The following is a 19,670-nucleotide window of genomic DNA, read 5'->3' as shown; positions in this document are numbered from 1 at the left end:
CTGGTAGTAATAAACAACATTAAGTGCATTTTTATAATATATCACTGCATTCAACATTCATTCTCTTTTGATCTAGGCACAAGAAAAAAAAAAAGATTTTAAATGCTCCCAGGTTTCAACCTAATTCATGTTTAATGTGGGATATAAATGAGTAAATAAATAAATAGATGGATAGAAACTCAATGTCGAGCACCTGATTCTCATAATATGATGTCTATTTTAGTGGCCCTTTACCAGGAGAAAAAAAAATCTCTGCACAAATATAACACATGCTAGGGTGTTCCTATAACCAGCCCCTCCAAATGACACACTGATTACGAGTTATAACAAATTACTACTCTACCTATGAAAAGTTATTCCGTTATTATACTTCCTCTGTGAACATCAGTATGCTGCACAAGCTGGCATGTGTGAAAATATAAGTAAGATGAAATAAAACATGCTACCAACAATAAAGAACAACAACGTGGATGCAGCAGCTCATAGGTTTATTTGCTTTGTTTTGAGTGTACGCAGAACAACGGCTGCACGGGGAAGGGGAAACATAGATTAACCTAAATGGCTTCAACTTTTTGACATCATGCTGTCTCCTGTTCTCGTAATCAAACACAGCGAAGATGACGCAAAAAAAGGTAAAAAGAAAAAAGCCAAAAATAAAAAAAAGAACAGTGGAAAATAAAAAATAAAAGTGAAAAATGCAAAATACACAAATGGAAGAAAGAACTATAAAAAACAAAACTATAAGTGAAATACAAAAATCAAAAAAAAGGACGACACAAGCATAATGAAAAAAAACTGAATGAATTTATTGAGGTGATATGACTCGACACAGCTGTGTTTCGGCCCAACTGGCCTGCATCAGGAGTCTGAATAAAACAAATAAAATTTAATTTAAAACATATCAATTTTAAACACCATTGGTATATAATAAAAGATTAATCAATATACAATAAAAGACAAAAATCAAATAAGCTACAATCATTGGTCCATTGCATTCTTTAAGTACAATTTTAAGAAGGAAACTAACCAAAGACAATAAAAAAACAGAAAAAATGCATGTTTTAAATAAACTAATCATGTAGTTAAAATCACTCATCATTGAATTTATATTTATAAATAAATCTTATATTGTTACTGATAAAAAGCAAATATATCTTTTAAAACTTATTACATATACTGAAATAAAACAGAATTATCACAACTTCTAAATTTCTGAAGGTCTTAATCGTTATATATATATATATATAGTTTTATACTAGTCATTGATCGAACAAATAATAAGATCCTTATAGGACTAAGAATGTTATATAAGGCCATAATGTTCAATCCATATTTTGGAATAGAGATAATTTTAATTTTGAAGTTACCTGTTACACTCCTGTTCTCGATCATACCTCCTTGTGTGGCCCTGCCAAGCCCAAGGAAATATTGAGGTCTTAGTGGATTGTTTTGCTACTATGTGCCAAACTGTGTGGAATGCTGACTAGCGTCATGATCTCAGTTCTGCAATCTAAGCATTAGTCTGTGCTTCTTGGTGACATTTCCAACATTTTGGTGAACTAATTTTATTGCATCATTGCGTCAATAAAAAAAATGGTTTTTATTGGTACCTATTATTTTAGTAGCTTGACTGTAATTATTGTCCAGAATCTCTGATTTTTTTTTTTCTCTTGCAGTATGGCTATGCTCCAAAAGGCTCATCTGTGATACTCTACAGTGACAAGACATACAGGCATTATCAGTTCTTTGTTACCCCTGACTGGCAGGGAGGAATCTATGCTTCCCCCACTATTGCAGGCTCACGTGCCGGTGGTATCATTGCAGCATGCTGGGCAACAATGATGCACATAGGGGAAGATGGCTATGTGAAGGCTACCAAGAAGATTATTGAAACAGCACGCTTCATTGAGTCGGAGTATGTTTATAGATATTTTTTTTCCTTTTAATCAAGGATGATGTTACATCCCCCAACACACTTGGGAAAACTTTCAAAATTATAGAATTGTTCCAGTGGCGTAGCTATGGGTGGGCCCAGGCCCACCCTGTCTGGTTCTCCCCAACACATTTCTGTGGTGGGCATATGGCTGCTTTCACTTCCTCTCTTCCTTCCCTGGATCCGTCTGTGGCCCAGCAACTCACTCCCTCTCTTCCTTCCCTGGATCCGTCTGCGGCCCAGCAACTCACTCCCTCTCTCTCTAACTCATCATTCTTTGCAAGCTACAGCAGCAACGCTTGTCCACTGGCAGAGCTGGTCTCTGCAGGCTTCCCTTTGCTGTGTTACGCCCTCGGTAACGTCACTTCCTGTTTCCTGTGACAGGATGCGGCAGAGAGAAACCTGCAGAGACCAGCACTGCCAGTGGATGTGCATTGCTGCTGCCCGTGAACATGGAGATAACCTGGGGAAGAGAGTTTACCACATCGCACGATGGAGTAGAGGGATAGAGATGCAGGAGAGAGGTGTTTTTATTTTTTTATTTTTTGAAGGCCCACCTAAAATAACTAGGTTGGCTACGCTACTGGTATGTTCAGACCTGCTTAACTTGCAGACTCAAAGGTACTATGTAACCATGGACCTTACTCCTCAACATTTCCCTTTCAAAATTCTCTGGCCAGTTGCTTTTTGTCCATACATGCTTTGTGGAGTATGCAGGAGGAAGCAAATATAATTATTTTAAAAATGAGATTCCCATGTGCCGTTCTGCTGGATTCCCCCAGCCCCACCTCTAGTACTACCCACTTTCAGTACAGAGGGCCTGGGATAATTTCCGAGGAGGGTCCGGGAGTAAATACTCCTTTACTTACAAAGCCCCTTTGCATATTGATGCCATAATTTACCAAATGACTGTACTGTTTTCTGTTCATAATTAAGGATTTTATGTTATAAACAGTGAAGTATCCTGACACATTAATATTAATTTTAATCTGTCTTAGTCATTCTTTATGGATGTCTTACCAATGCAAATTTAACAACCTGTACCTCTTACAATAACCTGCAGATGCTGGCTAGTTTTTCACATCATATGCTTTAAGGATGTCCTCCCCTCCCCTTTTATTTGGTATTTATATTTGAAAGGCATATACACATTCTCCGAGGACAAGCAGGCTGCTTGTTCTCACTAATGGGTGACGTCCACGGCAGCCCCTCCAATCGGAAACTTCACTAGCAAAGTCCTTTGCTAGTCCTCGCGCGCCCGCGCGGCCGTCTTCCCGCCCGAAACCGGCTCGAGCCGGCCAGTCTTCTTTTGTCCGCACTCGGTACGGTCGTATTTTCGCCGTGTCGAGCCCCGGAAAGTCGACCTCGCGCGTCCAAATTGTTTTGAGCGTGTTTTTTTCTTCGGAAAAGCTTTTGCTTAAGTCGGGAAGTGCTCCGGAAACCCTCCACCGGGTTTCTTGTCAATCCTCCCCGTACTTCCAGCTTTTTGCCCCGGTAAGTTTTCTTTCGTCGTCGGGGTAGGCCTCTTTTCGGCCTCGGTCGAGATTTTCTCCCTCTAAAGTTTTGGTGCTCTTTTTCCGTCATTTCGGATTTTGATTTCGCCGGCGTAATTTTTCCGCCCATGACATCGAAGCCTTCCAGCGGCTTCAAGAAGTGCACCCAGTGCGCCCGGGTTATCTCGCTCACTGATCGACACTCGTCGTGTCTTCAGTGTCTGGGGGCCGAGCACCGCCCTCAGAACTGCAGTCTGTGTTCCCTGCTTCAGAGGCGGACTCAGGTAGCGAGACTAGCCCAGTGGAACGTGTTGTTCTCGGGCTCTTTGTCGGCATCGGCACCGGGATCTTCGAGTGCATCGACGTCGTCAGCGTCCAGACCATCTTCCTCGGCTGCCCCTGCATCGAGTGCATCGAGGCATCGGGCCTCTGCATCGGCGCCGAGACATCGGATAGCTGCATCGACGTCGGTGGTACCGGGACCTCGTCTGCTGATGTCGTCGGACGGTGGTGCATCGTCAGGAGTGCAGGTGAGGGCTGTCCATTCCCCTGCTGGTGGCGGTGAGCCTTCGGGTGGGTCTCCTCCTACCCTGAGGGCTCCTGCGGTACAGCCCCCCCGAGACCGACCTCCTTCGGCCTCGGCCCCGAGGAAGCGACGGATGGATTCTACGTCCTCCTCGTCGGTGCCGGGGAGCTCCGGTGACATGCTTTGGAAGAAATCGAAGAAGCATCGACACCGGTCTCCTCCCCGTGTCGGCACCGAGAGCTCTGGGTCGCCGAGGGATTCGGCACCCAGCAGGCATCGGCACCGAGAGGACCGCTCACCCTCTGTTCAAGAGGTGTCGATGCGCTCCACTCTGGACAGCCCGGAACAGCCTCCTCGCCCGGAACAGGTTCTGACGTCGACGCCTGCATCGACCTCTCAGCCTTTTTCTGCAGCCACTCTGAACGAGAGCCTCCGGGCCGTTCTCCCAGAGATTCTGGGAGAGCTGTTGCGCCCTACCCCTCCGGTACCGGCGGTGCTTGCGCCTCCGGTACCGTCGAGCGTGGCGCCGGCTGGCCCATCGCCCAGGTTGAGGTCCCCGACGTCGGTACCGCGTGCGGTGCCGACCGCGGCCACCTCCCAGGAGGGCTCCCCGACTACGTCGGCGGAGGGAGCTTCGCCGATGCGGGCAAGGGAGTCTACCTCTCGACGCCCCCATCGTGGACGTGGTTCCACGGAGTCGAGCAGGGCGAGGTTGCAGACACAGGTCCGTGAACTTGTGTCTGACACCGAGGGTGAGGCCTCGTGGGAGGAAGAGGAAGATCCCAGATATTTCTCTGACGAGGAGTCTGAGGGTCTTCCGTCTGATCCCACTCCCTCTCCTGAGAGACAGCTTTCTCCTCCCGAGAGTCTGTCTTTTGCCTCCTTTGTCCGGGAGATGTCTACGGCCATCCCCTTCCCGGTGGTTGTGGAGGACGAGCCCAGGGCTGAAATGTAAGAGTTCTAGGGAACATGCTTCGGCGCCCCCGGGCAAGGACGCTAGAACCTTAGACTCCTTTGGGAGGAAGGCCTACCATTCCTCTATGCTTATGTCCAAGATCCAGTCTTACCAGCTCTACACGAGCATACACATGCGGAACAATGTGCGGCAGTTGGCGGGCTTGGTTGATGCTCTTCCCCCTGAGCAAGCCAAGCCTTTTCAGGAGGTGGTCAGGCAGCTGAAGGCGTGCAGAAAATTCCTGGCCAGAGGAGTTTATGACACTTTTGATGTTGCGTCCAGGGCCGCTGCTCAAGGTGTGGTGATGCGCAGGCTCTCATGGCTGCGTGCCGCCGACCTGGAGAATAGACTCCAGCAGCGGATTGCGGACTCGCCTTGCCGTGCGGACAATATTTTTGGTGAAAAAGTCGAACAGGTGGTAGAGTCTCTCCACCAGCGGAACAACGCATTCGACAAATTCGCCCGCCGGCAGCCTTCAGCTTCTACCTCTACAGGTAGACGATTTTTCGGGGGAAGGAAGACTGTTCCCTACTCTTCTGGCAAGCGTAGGTACAATCCTCCTTCCCGACAGCCTGCGGCCCAGGCTAAGCCCCAGCGCGCTCGCTCTCGTCAGCAGCGTGCGACTCAGCAAGGCCCCGCGGCTCCCCAGCAAAAGCAAGGGGCGAGCTTTTGACTGGCTCCAGCAGAGCATAGCCGACATCCAAGTGTCCGTGCCGGGCGACCTGCCAGTCGGAGGGAGGTTGAAAGCTTTTCACCGAAGGTGGCCTCACATAACCTCCGATCAGTGGGTTCTGCAAATAGTCCGGCAGGGGTACACCCTCAATTTGACCTCAAAACCTCCAAATTGTCCACCGGGAGCTCAGTCTTACAGCTTCCAGCACAAGAAGGTACTTGCAGAGGAACTCTCCGCCCTTCTCAGCGCCAATGCGGTCGAGCCCGTGCCATCCGGGCAAGAAGGGCTGGGATTCTATTCCAGGTACTTCCTTGTGGAAAAGAAAACAGGGGGGATGCGTCCCATCCTAGACCTAAGGGCCCTGAACAACTATCTCGAAAAAGAAAAGTTCAGGATGCTTTCCCTGGGCACCCTTCTCCCCATGATTCAGCAAAACGATTGGCTATGCTCTCTGGACTTGAAGGATGCCTACACACACATCCCGATACTGCCAGCTCACAGACAGTATCTGCGATTTCAGTTGGGCACACGCCACTTCCAGTACTGTGTGCTACCCTTTGGGCTCGCCTCTGCGCCCAGGGTGTTCACCAAGTGCCTAGCTGTGGTAGCAGCGGCGCTTCGCAGGCTGGGGGTGCACGTGTTCCCATATCTCGACGATTGGCTGGTGAAGAACACATCCGAGGCAGGAGCCCTGCAGTCCATGCAGATGACTATTCGCCTACTGGAGCTACTGGGGTTTGTGATAAATTATCCAAAGTCCCACCTTCTTCTAGTGCAGAGACTCGAATTCATAGGAGCTCTGCTGGATTCTCGGACGGCTCGCGCCTATCTCCCAGAGACGAGAGCCAACAACTTGTTGTCCCTCGTCTCGCGGGTGCGAGCGTCCCAGCAGATCACAGCTCGGCAGATGTTGAGATTGCTGGGCCACATGGCCTCCACAGTTCATGTGACTCCCATGGCCCGCCTTCACATGAGATCTGCTCAATGGACTCTAGCCTCCCAGTGGTATCAGGCCGCTGGGGGTCTGGAGGACGTGATCCACCTGTCCACGAGTTTTCTCGAATCCCTGTATTGGTGGACCATTTGCTCCAATTTGACTCTGGGACGTCCCTTCCAAATTCCTCAGCCACGGAAAGTGCTGACTACGGATGCGTCCCTCCTGGGATGGGGAGCTCATGTCGATGGGCTTCACACCCAAGGAAGCTGGTCCCTCCAGGAACGCGGTCTACAGATCAATCTCCTGGAGTTACGAGCGATCTGGAACGCTCTGAAGGCTTTCAGAGATCGGCTGTCCCACCAAATTATCCAAATTCAGACAGACAACCAGGTTGCCATGTATTATGTCAACAAGCAGGGGGGCACCGGATCTCGCCCCCTGTGTCAGGAAGCCGTCAGCATGTGGCTCTGGGCTCGCCGTCACGGCATGGTGCTCCAAGCCACATATCTGGCAGGCGTAAACAACAGTCTGGCCGACAGGTTGAGCAGGATTATGCAACCTCACGAGTGGTCGCTCAACTCCCGAGTGGTGCGCCAGATCTTCCAAGCGTGGGGCACCCCCTTGGTGGATCTCTTCGCATCTCGAGTGAACCACAAAGTCCCTCAGTTCTGTTCCAGGCTTCAGGCCCACGGCAGACTGGCTTCGGATGCCTTCCTCCTGGATTGGGGGGAGGGCCTGCTGTATGCTTATCCTCCCATCCCTCTGGTGGGGAAGACTTTGTTGAAACTCAAGCAAGACCGAGGCACCATGATTCTGATTGCTCCTTTTTGGCCGCGTCAGATCTGGTTTCCTCTTCTTCTGGAGTTATCCTCCAAAGAACCGTGGAGATTGGAGTGTTTTCCGACCCTCATCACGCAGGACGAAGGGGCTCTTCTGCATCCCAACCTCCAGTCTCTGGCTCTCACGGCCTGGATGTTGAGGGCGTAGACTTTGCCTCTTTGGGTCTGTCAGAGGGTGTCTCCCGCATCTTGCTTGCTTCCAGGAAAGACTCCACTAAGAGAAGTTACTTCTTTCATTGGAGGAGGTTTGCCGTCTGGTGTGACAGCAAGGCCCTAGATCCTCGCTCTTGTCCTACACAGACCCTGCTTGAATACCTTCTGCACTTGTCTGAGTCTGGTCTTAAGACCAACTCCGTAAGGGTTCACCTTAGTGCGATCAGTGCATACCATTACCAAGTGGAAGGTAAGCCGATCTCAGGACAGCCTTTAGTTGTTCGCTTCATGAGAGGTTTGCTTTTGTCAAAGCCCCCTGTCAAACCTCATACAGTGTCATGGGATCTCAATGTCGTTCTCACCCAGCTGATGAAACCTCCTTTTGAGCCACTGAATTCCTGCCATCCGAAGTACTTGACCTGGAAGGTCATTTTCTTGGTGGCAGTTACTTCGGCTCGTAGAGTCAGTGAGCTTCAGGCCCTGGTAGCCCAGGCCCCTTACACCAAATTTCATCACAACAGAGTAGTCCTCCGCACTCACCCTAAGTTTCTGCCAAAGGTCGTGTCGGAGTTCCATCTGAACCAGTCAATTGTCTTGCCAACATTCTTTCCCCGTCTTCATTCCTGCCCTGCTGAACGTCAGCTGCACACATTGGACTGCAAGAGAGCATTGGCCTTCTACCTGGAGCGGACACAGCCCCACAGACAGTCCGCCCAATTGTTTGTTTCTTTTGATCCCAATAGGAGGGGAGTGGCTGTAGGGAAACGCACCATATCCAATTGGCTAGCAGATTGCATTTCCTTCACTTACGCCCAGGCGGGGCTGGCTCTTGAGGGTCATGTCACGGCTCATAATATTAGAGCCATGGCTGCGTCGGTAGCCCACTTGAAGTCAGCCTCCATTGAAGAAATTTGCAAAGCTGCGACGTGGTCATCTGTCCACACATTCACATCTCATTACTGCCTGCAGCAGGATACCCGACGCGACAGTCGGTTCGGGCAGTCAGTTCTTCAGAACCTGTTTGGGCTTTAGGATCCAACTCCACCCCCCGAGGGCCCTGTTTGTTCTGTTCCAGGCTGCACTCTCAGTTAGTTGGTAAATTTTTTAGGTCAATCTCAGTTATGTCCTCGCCGTTGCGAGGCCCAATTGACCATGGTTGTTGTTTTGAGTGAGCCTGGGGGCTAGGGATACCCCATCAGTGAGAACAAGCAGCCTGCTTGTCCTCGGAGAAAGCGAATGCTACATACCTGTAGAAGGTATTCTCCGAGGACAGCAGGCTGATTGTTCTCACAAACCCGCCCGCTTCCCCTTTGGAGTTGTGTCTTCCCTTGAAGTGTATTGTCTTGCTACATACTGGACTGGCCGGCTCGAGCCGGTTTCGGGCGGGAAGACGGCCGCGCATGCGCGGTGCGCGCGGGCGCACGAGGACTAGCAAAGGACTTTGCTAGTGAAGTTTCCGATTGGAGGGGCTGCCGTGGACGTCACCCATCAGTGAGAACAATCAGCCTGCTGTCCTCGGAGAATACCTTCTACAGGTATGTAGCATTCGCTTTAGCTTGCTGTATAAAAGAAAATCACCAGCTACTTGAGGCTTTATTATCTTCTTAGAGTTTTTAGTATGTACACTTACGATCTTACAGTTATGGAATTAGCAAACTCGTTATACATAGAACAAAATGGATATTGAATTTTATGGGATATATGAGCATAAACTTAATGGTTTTGGCAAATTTAAAAATCAGAACACCACTGACAGCTTTCTCACCCTCTGATGATGTACCTTACAGGTAAATTACAGTCTCCTTAGGAGAGTGTCCAGTCCTTTGCAGGCCACTGCTAAGGATTCACTGAGGACCTTGTACAACCTATAAAAGTTTTATTTTATTATTTTATTTTTTTTAAATCCCCATTTGATTCTGATTTTTTTTTTTTTTGTTACATTTGTACCTCGCGCTTTCCCACTCATGGCAGGCTGAATGCAGTTTACATGGAGCAATGGAGGGTTAAGTGCCTTGCCCAGAGTCACAAGGAGCTGCCTGTGCCTGAAGTGGGAATCGAACTCAGTTCCTCAGTTCCCCAGGACCAAAGTCCACCACCCTAACCACTAGGCCACTCCACTCCATTCAGTTTCTCACAGCTTACAAGACGTCCAAAAACCTGTTTCTCTGGTTCAAAGCCACTTGTGAATTGTCCTTTACCAAAATCCAGTTGTTTTGTTTCCATAAGCTTTTGTTACTTCCGTTATCCTTAATCTCAGATGAAGTTGCAGTGTCCCGTTGTCTCCCGAGTTGAAATCTTAAGGGGTTTTAGTCAGATCAAAACATATAAGTACCTAAATGTATACTACTACTCCTACTTGACATTTCTAAAGCGCTTCTAGGGTTAAGCAGCGCTGTACAATTTAACATAGCACAGTCCCTGCTCATAGGAGCTTACAATCTAAAGGACAAATGTACAGTCCTTTATATATATATATATATATATATATGTATATGTATATATATGTATATATAAATAATATATATGTGTATATTATATATATATAATGTATAGAAAATAAATACATTGTCCCACACAGGATCAGTAAAACTAGTCTTTTTATTAGAGCTACATAATATATGTTATTACAAGTCTTTTTATTAGAGCTACATAATATATGTTATTACAATAAGGAGAGAAGACTGGGAGAGAAGTCTCTGTCTCCTTCCAAATCTCCCTGGAGTATGACAATCTAGTGCTTACATTTATACCCTTAAACACATATGAGGTATTTGATTCATCTATACAAAATTCCATAACATCAGCAAGACATCTTTTTTAGGAGGCTGAACTTAATCTATGCAAGTATGCTTAAAGTCTGAAGTATAAGGGCATAGTTCAATGGAAACCTATTACATAGTATTTCTCGACTAGATTTATAACCTGTTTTCTTTAGGTAAACACAAAGTCATAGGCGTAGTTTGACTGTTTCATTTGGGGGGGCAAAGGATGGGGCGGAGCATATTAGCATATTCATTTGCATATATACATATGCAAATGAATATGCTAATATGGAGGAAGGAATTGAAATTTACAGGCAAAATATCACAGATGCACATTTCAAAAAGCTGACATATTTCAATTAATATATTCTGAATAAAATACTTTTTTACCTTTGTTGATCATTTAGTTTTTCTATTCGCTTTGGTCCCAGTGTCTTCTGTTTTATGCAGTGTCTTCTTTCCAGTAGGCTTCCCTCTGCTCCCCACCCCTCCCAGTCCCATCCATCTCCTGCTCCTTCCCTCTGCTCACCTCATTTCCCAGTCCAATCCAATTCCTGGTCCTTCCCTCTGCTCCCCACCCACCCCTCCCAGTCCCATCCATCTCTTGCTCCTTCCCTCTGCTTCCCACCCCTCCCAGTCCCATCCATCTCCTGCTCCTTCCCACTGCTTCCCACCCTCCCAGTCCCATCCATCTCCTGCTCCTTCCCTCTGCTTCCCACCCTCCCAGTTCCATCCATCTCCTGCTCCTTCCCTCTGCTCACCACCCCTCCCAGTCCCATCCATCTCTTGCTCCTTCCCTCCCAGTCCCATCCATCTCCTGCTCCTTCCCACTGCTTCCCACCCTCCCAGTCCCATCCAATTCCTGGTCCATCCCTCTGCTCCCCACCCACCCCTCCCAGTCCCATCCATCTCTTGCTCCTTCCCTCTGCTTCCCACCCCTCCCAGTCCCATCCATCTCTTGCTCCTTCCCTCTGCTTCCCACCCCTCCCAGTCCCATCCATCTCCTGCTCCTTCCCACTGCTTCCCACCCTCCCAGTCCCATCCAATTCCTGGTCCATCCCTCTGCTCCCCACCCACCCCTCCCAGTCCCATCCATCTCTTGCTCCTTCCCTCTGCTTCCCACCCCTCCCAGTCCCATCCATCTCTTGCTCCTTCCCTCTGCTTCCCACCCCTCCCAGTCCCATCCATCTCCTGCTCCTTCCCTCTGCTTCCCACCCTCCCAGTTCCATCCATCTTCTGCTCCTTCCCTCTGCTCACCACCCCTCCCAGTCCCATCCATCTCTTGCTCCTTCCCTCTGCTTCCCACCCCTCCCAGTCCCATCCATCTCCTGCTCCTTCCCACTGCTTCCCACCCTCCCAGTCCCATCCAATTCCTGGTCCATCCCTCTGCTCCCCACCCACCCCTCCCAGTCCCATCCATCTCTTGCTCCTTCCCTCTGCTTCCCACCCCTCCCAGTCCCATCCATCTCTTGCTCCTTCCCTCTGCTTCCCACCCCTCCCAGTCCCATCCATCTCCTGCTCCTTCCCTCTGCTTCCCACCCTCCCAGTTCCATCCATCTCCTGCTCCTTCCCTCTGCTCACCACCCCTCCCAGTCCCATCCATCTCTTGCTCCTTCCCTCTGCTTCCCACCCCTCCCAGTCCCATCCATCTCCTGCTCCTTCCCTCTGCTCACCTCATTTCCCAGTCCAATCTAATTCCTGGTCCTTCCCTCTGCTCCTCACCCACCCCTCCCAGTCCCATCCATCTCTTACTCCTTCCCTCTGCTCTCCACCCTCCCAGTCCCATTCATCTTCCCTCTGCTGCCACCCCCCCCCCCCCGCGAGGTCCAGGATCGTGACTCCGTTTACCCCCTCTCTTCCTCCCTCCCTCCGGTGCAGGCAGCAGTCTTCTTCAGCCTTTCTGTGTTCCTGGCAGCGGTAGCGACGTACACGCTGCCTTCGGTCTGCCCCGGAAGCCTTCTCTTCAAGTTCCTGTTCCCACCTATGCGGGAACAGGAACTTGAAGAGAAGGCTTCGGGGCAGAGCTGACTTAGAGAAGACTTAGAGAAGATTGGTGCTGCCTGCGCCGGAGGGTAGGAAGAGAGGGGGTAGATAGACACGCTCGTCTCCGTCCGCTTCGCTGCTTCCCTGCCCTCTCTGTCTGCGTCCCGCCTTCCTCTGATGTCATTTCCTTTCGGGCGGGACGCAGACAGAGAGGGCAGGGAAGCAGCGAAGCGGACGGAGACGAGCGCGTGCCTGCTTGTTTTTTTTTTTTCACTTCTAGCGCCAGTCCACGTCATCGTCGTTTGGGGGGGCATTGCCCCCCCTCGCCCCCCCCAGTCTACGCCTACAAAGTTTGCTTTACTTTTCCAAAAATAAGACATATATCACAAATACTGGTCAGTTTCAGACTCTTTTAATCCCTCTTATTCTTTGTCAATACAAAAATGTAAACATCTTTATTTATACTTGCTGGTCTTCCCCTAGGTCAACTAGGCCAGCATTTTGTCAATAGCTCACTTTTATGACAATTTCTTGCCTTTCTTTTAAAGACATAAGTTTAACTTGCTTTCCCTGTTCCACAGTATCAAGTTTGATCTAATTTATACTTGAAAATGTGTTGTGTTGATCATCTGAGATTTTTCAAGGAGAGGTTAATCAGAAGACACCGTTCTCAGAGCAGATCTGACTCTTTATCACAGACTATTGGGAGCAGTTACATCTATACTATGTGTCCAAAAAATAGGAGAGAGGCAGTTTAGGGAACATACCGAAATAGTGTAAAGAATGTATGAAAATCACAGTGAAATGAGACTTAAGGAGCTAAGTATGTATTGCCTGGAGGGAAAAAGAGGATGTAATAGAAATATTCAAAGGTCTTATAGGTACAAAGGGGACAATTTTATAACTTGGCCTGGCGCCCAGCATCAAGATGCATAAGTTGGTGTCAATTTTATAACAGCATTATATTTGTATCCTGCATTATCCCAAACCGTTCAGGTTCAATGTGGCTTACAATCCAGACAATTTAGAACGCACATATTATAGTTATAAATCTTCTGATAAAGGAAAAATGTTGAATGAATCTTCTATATACACCAGTATGAATGAGTTATAGAATACTAGCGTAAATTGGCATCGACATGCTAACGTTTAGGAGCACTAACTTATACCATAAATTGGTACACCTATGTGTACCACACAGTGCATGCAACTTATAGTATTCTATAAGGTGTTACATAAGTAGTTGTCCTGCCCATGTTTCACTCGTGTACACCCCCTCCCCCGGCAGCTCCCTTATAAAACAGCAGTTAGAGGGGCATTTTCAAAAGAAACATCTAAATCAGAAATTGGACGTTTTACAAAGACGTCCAAATTCTGAACAGGACAGAAGGTCATTTTCGAAAAAGATGGACGTCTTTTGTGTTCGAAAATACTATGGACGTCTTTGTGATTTGTATGTCCTTTTTTTGGTCCATATTCAAACAAAAGACGTCCAAAACAGAGAAGGCGTTGCTTAATGGTTAGTGCAGCGGGCTTTGATCCTGACAACATGGGTTCAATTCCCACTGCTGCTCCTTGTGATTTTGGGCAAGTCAAATGCACAAAGGGCATTTTTGGATATGACATCTAAGTCTGAATTTGGACGGGTTGTTTTTGTAAAACATCCATTCTCCGAGGACAAGCAGGCTGCTTGTTTTCACATGTGGGTCGACGTCCGCATCAGCCCAGGAAACGGCAAATTGAGTCTGACGACTTGTATCTATCATTCTTTATTTTTCGTCATTTTTTTCTTTAAAACAATTCTGCATAGCTAAATTCTTAGTTTAGCCCCCTTTAAAGGTTCCTTTGGTTTTCGACGCGGCCGGTTAGACCACACAGTCGGGTTCTTCCTTTCTTTTTTGTGCCCTTTTTTTTCTTTTAATAGGCACAATCGCGTCTTTTGATTTCGCCAAAGCCGTTTTTTCTTTCATGTCATCGAAGACACCCAGCGGCTTCAAACGCTGTACTTGGTGCAACCGGACCATCTGAGGTACCAATACCCACGCCTGGTGTATCCAGTGCCTTGGGCCTGACCATAGCCCAGCTGCTTGTAGTCTTTCTTCATTTGAAGAAACGGACCCAAGTGTTTCGCGAAGCCCAACGAGAAAAGCTTTTTGGGGCTCGGTCCGGTCCTTCAATGTCGATATCGGTACAGAGATCATCTGTGTCGACACAGGAGCATTGACATCGGGAGCAGAGGTAATAGCTGCTGAGAGACCAACTCGCGCTGGGAGCAGTGAGGCGTCGAGTGAGTCTCCACCTGCTTCGAGGCCTCCTGTTATGCAGGCCCCCCGGGACCGACCTTTGTCGGACCCGGCCCTAAGGAGACGTAAGGATTCCACATCCTCATCGGTACCGAGGAGTCTCGATGACGGGCGCCGAGCGAAGAAGCACTGTCATCGTTCTCCTTCGACACATAGTACCGGGAGATCTGGGGCATCCAGAGAGTCGACACCCGAGAAGTGTCGGTGCCGAGAGGATCACTCTCCCTCGATACAGGAGGTGCTGATGCATTGGTCTCCTAGAAGCCTGATGCCTGCTCCCGAGCCCCCACAGATTCTGACACAGCCTGTTCCACTGACCCCGCAACCTTTTCCGATGGCGGCTCTCGACGAGCTTATCTGGGCCTTGTTTCCAGAACTTCTGAAGGGACTGCTACGTCAGTCAGCTTTGGTGTTGGGGGTACTTTCACCTACTGTACCATCTGCTGCAGCGGTGTCTGGCCCTTCTCTTGCAGTGAGGTTTCTGACTGCGATGCCGCCTGCCACTCAGGTCGACTCCCCTTCGATGTCATTGGAGGGAGCTTTGCCGCCGTCGGACCGGGCATCTGCCTCTCAAGATCGCCATAGAGGACATGGTTCCTCGGCGTCGAGGCAGGTTCAGTGTCAAAGTACCTTGACACAGGCTTTATCTGACACTGAGCAGGAGCGTTCGTGGGAGTCAGAGGAAGATCCCAGATACTTTTCTTCTGATGAGCCCTTTGGGATTCCCTCTGATCCTTCCCCACCGCCAGAGAGGAGACTATCTCCACCGGAGAGTCTGTCTTTTTCCTATTTTGTCCGTGAAATGGCTATGGCTATTCCCTTCCCAGTGGAGGTTGAGGATGAGCCCAGGGCTGAGATGCTCGAGGTCCTGGATTATTCTTTTCCACCTAAAGAGGCTGTAACAGTTCCTCTGCATAAGGTACTGAAGGAAGTCCTTATGTGAATCTGGTCAGCCCTTCTGTCTGGCCCTGTGGTCCCGAAGAAAGCTGAATCTAAGTATCAGATCCACGGTAAACCTGGATTAATGAGGTCCCAGTTACCCCACAATTCCATGGTGGTGGACTCCACCCTCAAGAGAGCCAGGAATACTAGAGACTATGCTTTGGCGCCCCCAGGCAGAGAAGCTAGAACTCTTGATTCTTTTGGAAGGCCGACGTATCAGGCCGCTATGCTCGCCACCAAGATTCAATCATTCCAGCTCTTCACGAGCATGTACTTGCAGGACTTGATATGGCAACTGTCGAGCTTGGTTGATGCACTCCCTATGGAGCTGGCCGAGCCTTTTTGCCAAGTGGTCAGGCAGCAGAAGGCATGTCGAAAGTTCCTGGCCAGGGGTACATTTCACACTTTTGATGTCGCATCCAGGATTGCTGCTCAGGGTATAATGATGCGCAGACTCTCATGGCTGCATGTGTCTGACCTGGATCATTCTGTCCAGCAGCGAATGGCGAATGTTCCTTGCCGGGGGGACAACCTTTTTGGTGAAAGAGTAGAGGATCTTGTTGATCAGATCAAGAAGCATAATGAAGCTATGGATTCTCTCTCCCACCTGGCGCCTTCTGCTACAGCCTCCTCATCTAGGAGGTATTTTGGGGGGAAGAGGAGTGCTCTCTATTCCTATCCTAGGCATAGGTACACTCCTGCTTCTTGGCAGCCTGCCCAGAGTCAGCCCCAGTGCACTCGTTCTTGTCAGCAGCGTGCGTCTAAGGCCCATACTGCTCCCCAGCAAAAGCAAGGGACGGGCTTTTGACTGACTCCAGTTAAGCATAGCCTCAATAAAAGTGTCCGTACCGGACGACTTGCCGGTTGGAGGGAGGTTGATATTTTTTCACCAAAGGTGGCCTCTTATAACCTCCGACCGGTGGGCTCTTCAAATAGTCTGGTTAGGATACACCCTCAATCTGGAATCCAAACCTCCAAATTGCCCACCAGGACCTCATTCATACAGTTCCCAGCACAAACAGGTACTTGCAGAGGAACTCGCCACTCTTCTAAAGACTCAAGCGGTCAAACCCGTTCCAGGGGAAGAAGGCTGGGATTCTAATCCAGGTATTTCCTTGTGCAGAAAAAGACGGGGGGGGGGAGGGGAGGGGGGATGCGTCCCATCCTAGACCTAAGGGGCCTGAACAAATTTTCTGTTTCGAGTAAAGTTCAGGATGGTTTCCCTGGGCACCCTTCTTCCCATGATTCAGGAGAACAATTGGCTATGCTCTCTGGACTTAAAGAATGCTTACACACATATCTCGATACTTCCAGCTCACAGGAAGTATCTTTGATTTCAGCTGGGAACTTGGCACTTTCAGTACCTTGTATTGCCTTTTGGTCTTGCGTCTGCGCCCAGAGTGTTCACAAAGTGTCTGGCGATAGTAGCAGCGTTGCTACGCACACTGGGAGTGTATGTGTTCCCTTATCTCAACGATTGGCTTGTGAAGAGCACCTTGGAGGCAGGTGCTCTACAGTCCTGCGACTGACTATTCAGGTGCTAGAGCTACTGGGTTTCGTGATCAATTACTCCAAGTCCCATCTCACCCCAGTACAGAAGTTGGAATTCATTGGGGCTCTGTTGAATACAAAGACAGCTCGAGAACTTATCTTCCTGACGCAAGGACAGAGAACCTCCTGTCCCTGGTGTCCATGGTTCGAGCATCTGAACAGATGACTGCTCGGCAGATGTTGAGACTTCTGGGGCACACGGCCTCCACAGTTCATGTAACTCCCATGGCACATCTACATTTGAGATCAGCTCAATGGACCCTAGCTTCCCAGTGGTTTGTTTCTTTCAACCCCAATAGGAGGGGAGTCACCATCGGAAAATGCACAATCTGCAATTGGCTAGCATTTCCTTCACTTATGTCCAGGCTGGGTTGACTCTCTAGAGGGCCATGTCATGGCTCATAATGTAAGAGCCATGGCTGCGTCAGTGGCTCACTTAAAGTCAGCCTCCATTGAGGAGATTTGCAGGACTGCAACGTGGTCATCAGTCCACACATTCACATCTCACTACTGCCTTCAGCAGGATACCCGATGTGACAGTTTGGGCAGTCGGTGCTGCAGAATCTGTTCGGGGTTTAGAATCCAACTCCACCCCTGTTACGTTATTGCCTATGTTTCCTGCTCTCATTCATATTGCCACCTGGTGGCTAGACCTGGTGACTGCCGTGGACTGACTACTTGTTCCCATGCTCCAGAGGTTATTCCGGTCCGGATCTTCCAGCCCTCCAGTCTGTCTTGGGACTTTTTGGAACTAAGCAGTGCCCGTACCGGGGAACCTCCCTTGTGGTTTGCCTTTATTAGCCATCTGGAGGCTTTCTAGTTTGCCTTGCAACAGAGGTCCTCAGTGGAGTCGTGTTCTGTGAGAGTTCTGTTGCAGTGCTACCTTGCTACTTTTCGTGTCAGCTAGACCTTGTCTATTTTCTGGCTTATTCTTCTGCTGCTGCCTGCCCCAGACCGTGTGTGTTTCGTGGACTTTTCTACTGCTCGCTGCCTGTGCTTCTGTTCCAGTCCAGTCCTGCCCCGTCCGGTAAGTCCTGCCGGCCACCTGCAGCCAGGGGCTCAACTCCTGGTGAATCGCGGCTAAGCGCAGGTGAAGACTTGGGTTCCTGCGTGGCCTGGTCCAGCTCGTTGCCTCTGCTGCTACTCCTGGCCAGCTGCCCCAGTCCGGTCTGTGTCTTGCTGTCCGTTTGAGGGGTTCTCCTGCCACTGCCTGCCATCGGTAGTGGTCCAAGGACTCACTGTTCATGTCAGGCATTGAAGCGTGACAACCCCCCTAGACCCATTTTTGTTCTGTTCCAGGCTGCACTCTGTTAGTTGTTTGTGGTTTCAGGTCAATCTAAGTTATGTCTTCGCCGTTGCGAGGTCCAATTGACTAATGTTCATTGTTTTGAGTGAACCTGGTTGCTAGGGATACCCCACATGTGAGAACAAGCAGCCTGCTTGTCCTCGGAGAAAGCGAAGATACTTACCTGTAGCAGGTATTCTCCGAGGACAGCAGGCTGATTGTTCTCACAAAACCCGACCACCTCCCCTTGGAGGAGTTGTTGTTGGTTTGTTTATATGCTTTTTGATTAAACTGAGGATGCACGCTCACGTGATGGGCGGGAAGTTTGTGCATACGCAGTGCGCGCGCCAGAAGGCTCTGGCAAAACTTTTTTTTTACTTTTGCTGGTGAAAAATTTGCCGTTTCCTGGTCCAACGCGGACGTCGACCCACATGTGAGAACAATCAGCCTGCTGTCCTCGGAGAATACCTGCTACAGGTAAATATCTTCGCTAAATCAGAACAGGAAAGGTCATTTTCTACAAAAAAAAATCTCTCTTCCTTTTGAAAATGCTGTTTGGAAAAATGTTTTGGGATTTGGGGGAGTAAAGGAAGGTGATCCCCGAGTCCCTCCAGTGGTTATCTGGTCATTTGGGTCACCTCTTGTGTGGAGTAGCCTAGTGGTTTGTGCAGCAGACTTTGATCCTGGGAAAGTGGGTTCAATTTCCACTGCAGCTATTCGTTATGAAAACAGATCTAGCTCAAAATGTCTAAGTTTTAGTCTTGGACATTTTTGTTTTGTTCCATTATGGCTGAAAGACGTCCAAGTCTTAGGAACACCCAAATCCCGTTTGAACACGCCCCCTTGAGATTTGGACATCCTTCTGACGGACTTCAGAGGAAGACGTCCAAATGAGGTTTTGATAATACTAATTTGGACGTTTCTGTGAGATAAATTTCAAAATGCTGGTTTATGTAACTTTTTGGGCGTATAGCTCTTTTGAAAATGAGTCTGTTAGTATACTTGTGTATGTAAGTGCCAATAAAGGTGCTACTTAAAACATAGAAACAGAAACAATGAAGGCAGATAAAAACCATATGGCTTATCCAGTCTGGCCATTCATACTGTCTATTCTCACTCTCTGAGAGATCCTATATACCTGTCCGAAGCTTTCTTGAATTCTGATAGATGTTGTCTCCACCACTTCCACCAGGAAGGCTATTCATTAATTCGCTACTCTTTCCGTGAAGAAGAATTTCCTCAGATTACTTCTGAGTCTATCACCTTCATCCTATGCACCCTTCATTCCAGAGCTTCCTTTCAATTGAGAGACTCATCTCCTGTGCACTGTACACT

The 19,670-nt window shown here is 48.9% G+C and overlaps 1 protein-coding gene across 1 annotated transcript in view; it reads left to right on the top strand.

Moving 5' to 3' along the window:
- SGPL1 (sphingosine-1-phosphate lyase 1) overlaps nucleotides 1–19,670 on the top strand; it is a 332,112-nt gene that overhangs the window by 260,707 nt on the left and 51,735 nt on the right. Inside the window, exon 10 of the mRNA XM_030203525.1 lies at nucleotides 1,677–1,915. Coding sequence (XP_030059385.1) covers nucleotides 1,677–1,915 — 239 coding nt within the window. The remainder of the gene's footprint in view (nucleotides 1–1,676; nucleotides 1,916–19,670) is intronic.

The sequence above is a fragment of the Microcaecilia unicolor genome, chromosome 5 (genome assembly GCF_901765095.1).
Source record: "Microcaecilia unicolor chromosome 5, aMicUni1.1, whole genome shotgun sequence".
Lineage (NCBI taxonomy): Eukaryota > Metazoa > Chordata > Amphibia > Gymnophiona > Siphonopidae > Microcaecilia > Microcaecilia unicolor.
Note: the sequence above shows the minus strand (reverse complement) of the source record. Positions and strands in the feature narration are given on the sequence as shown.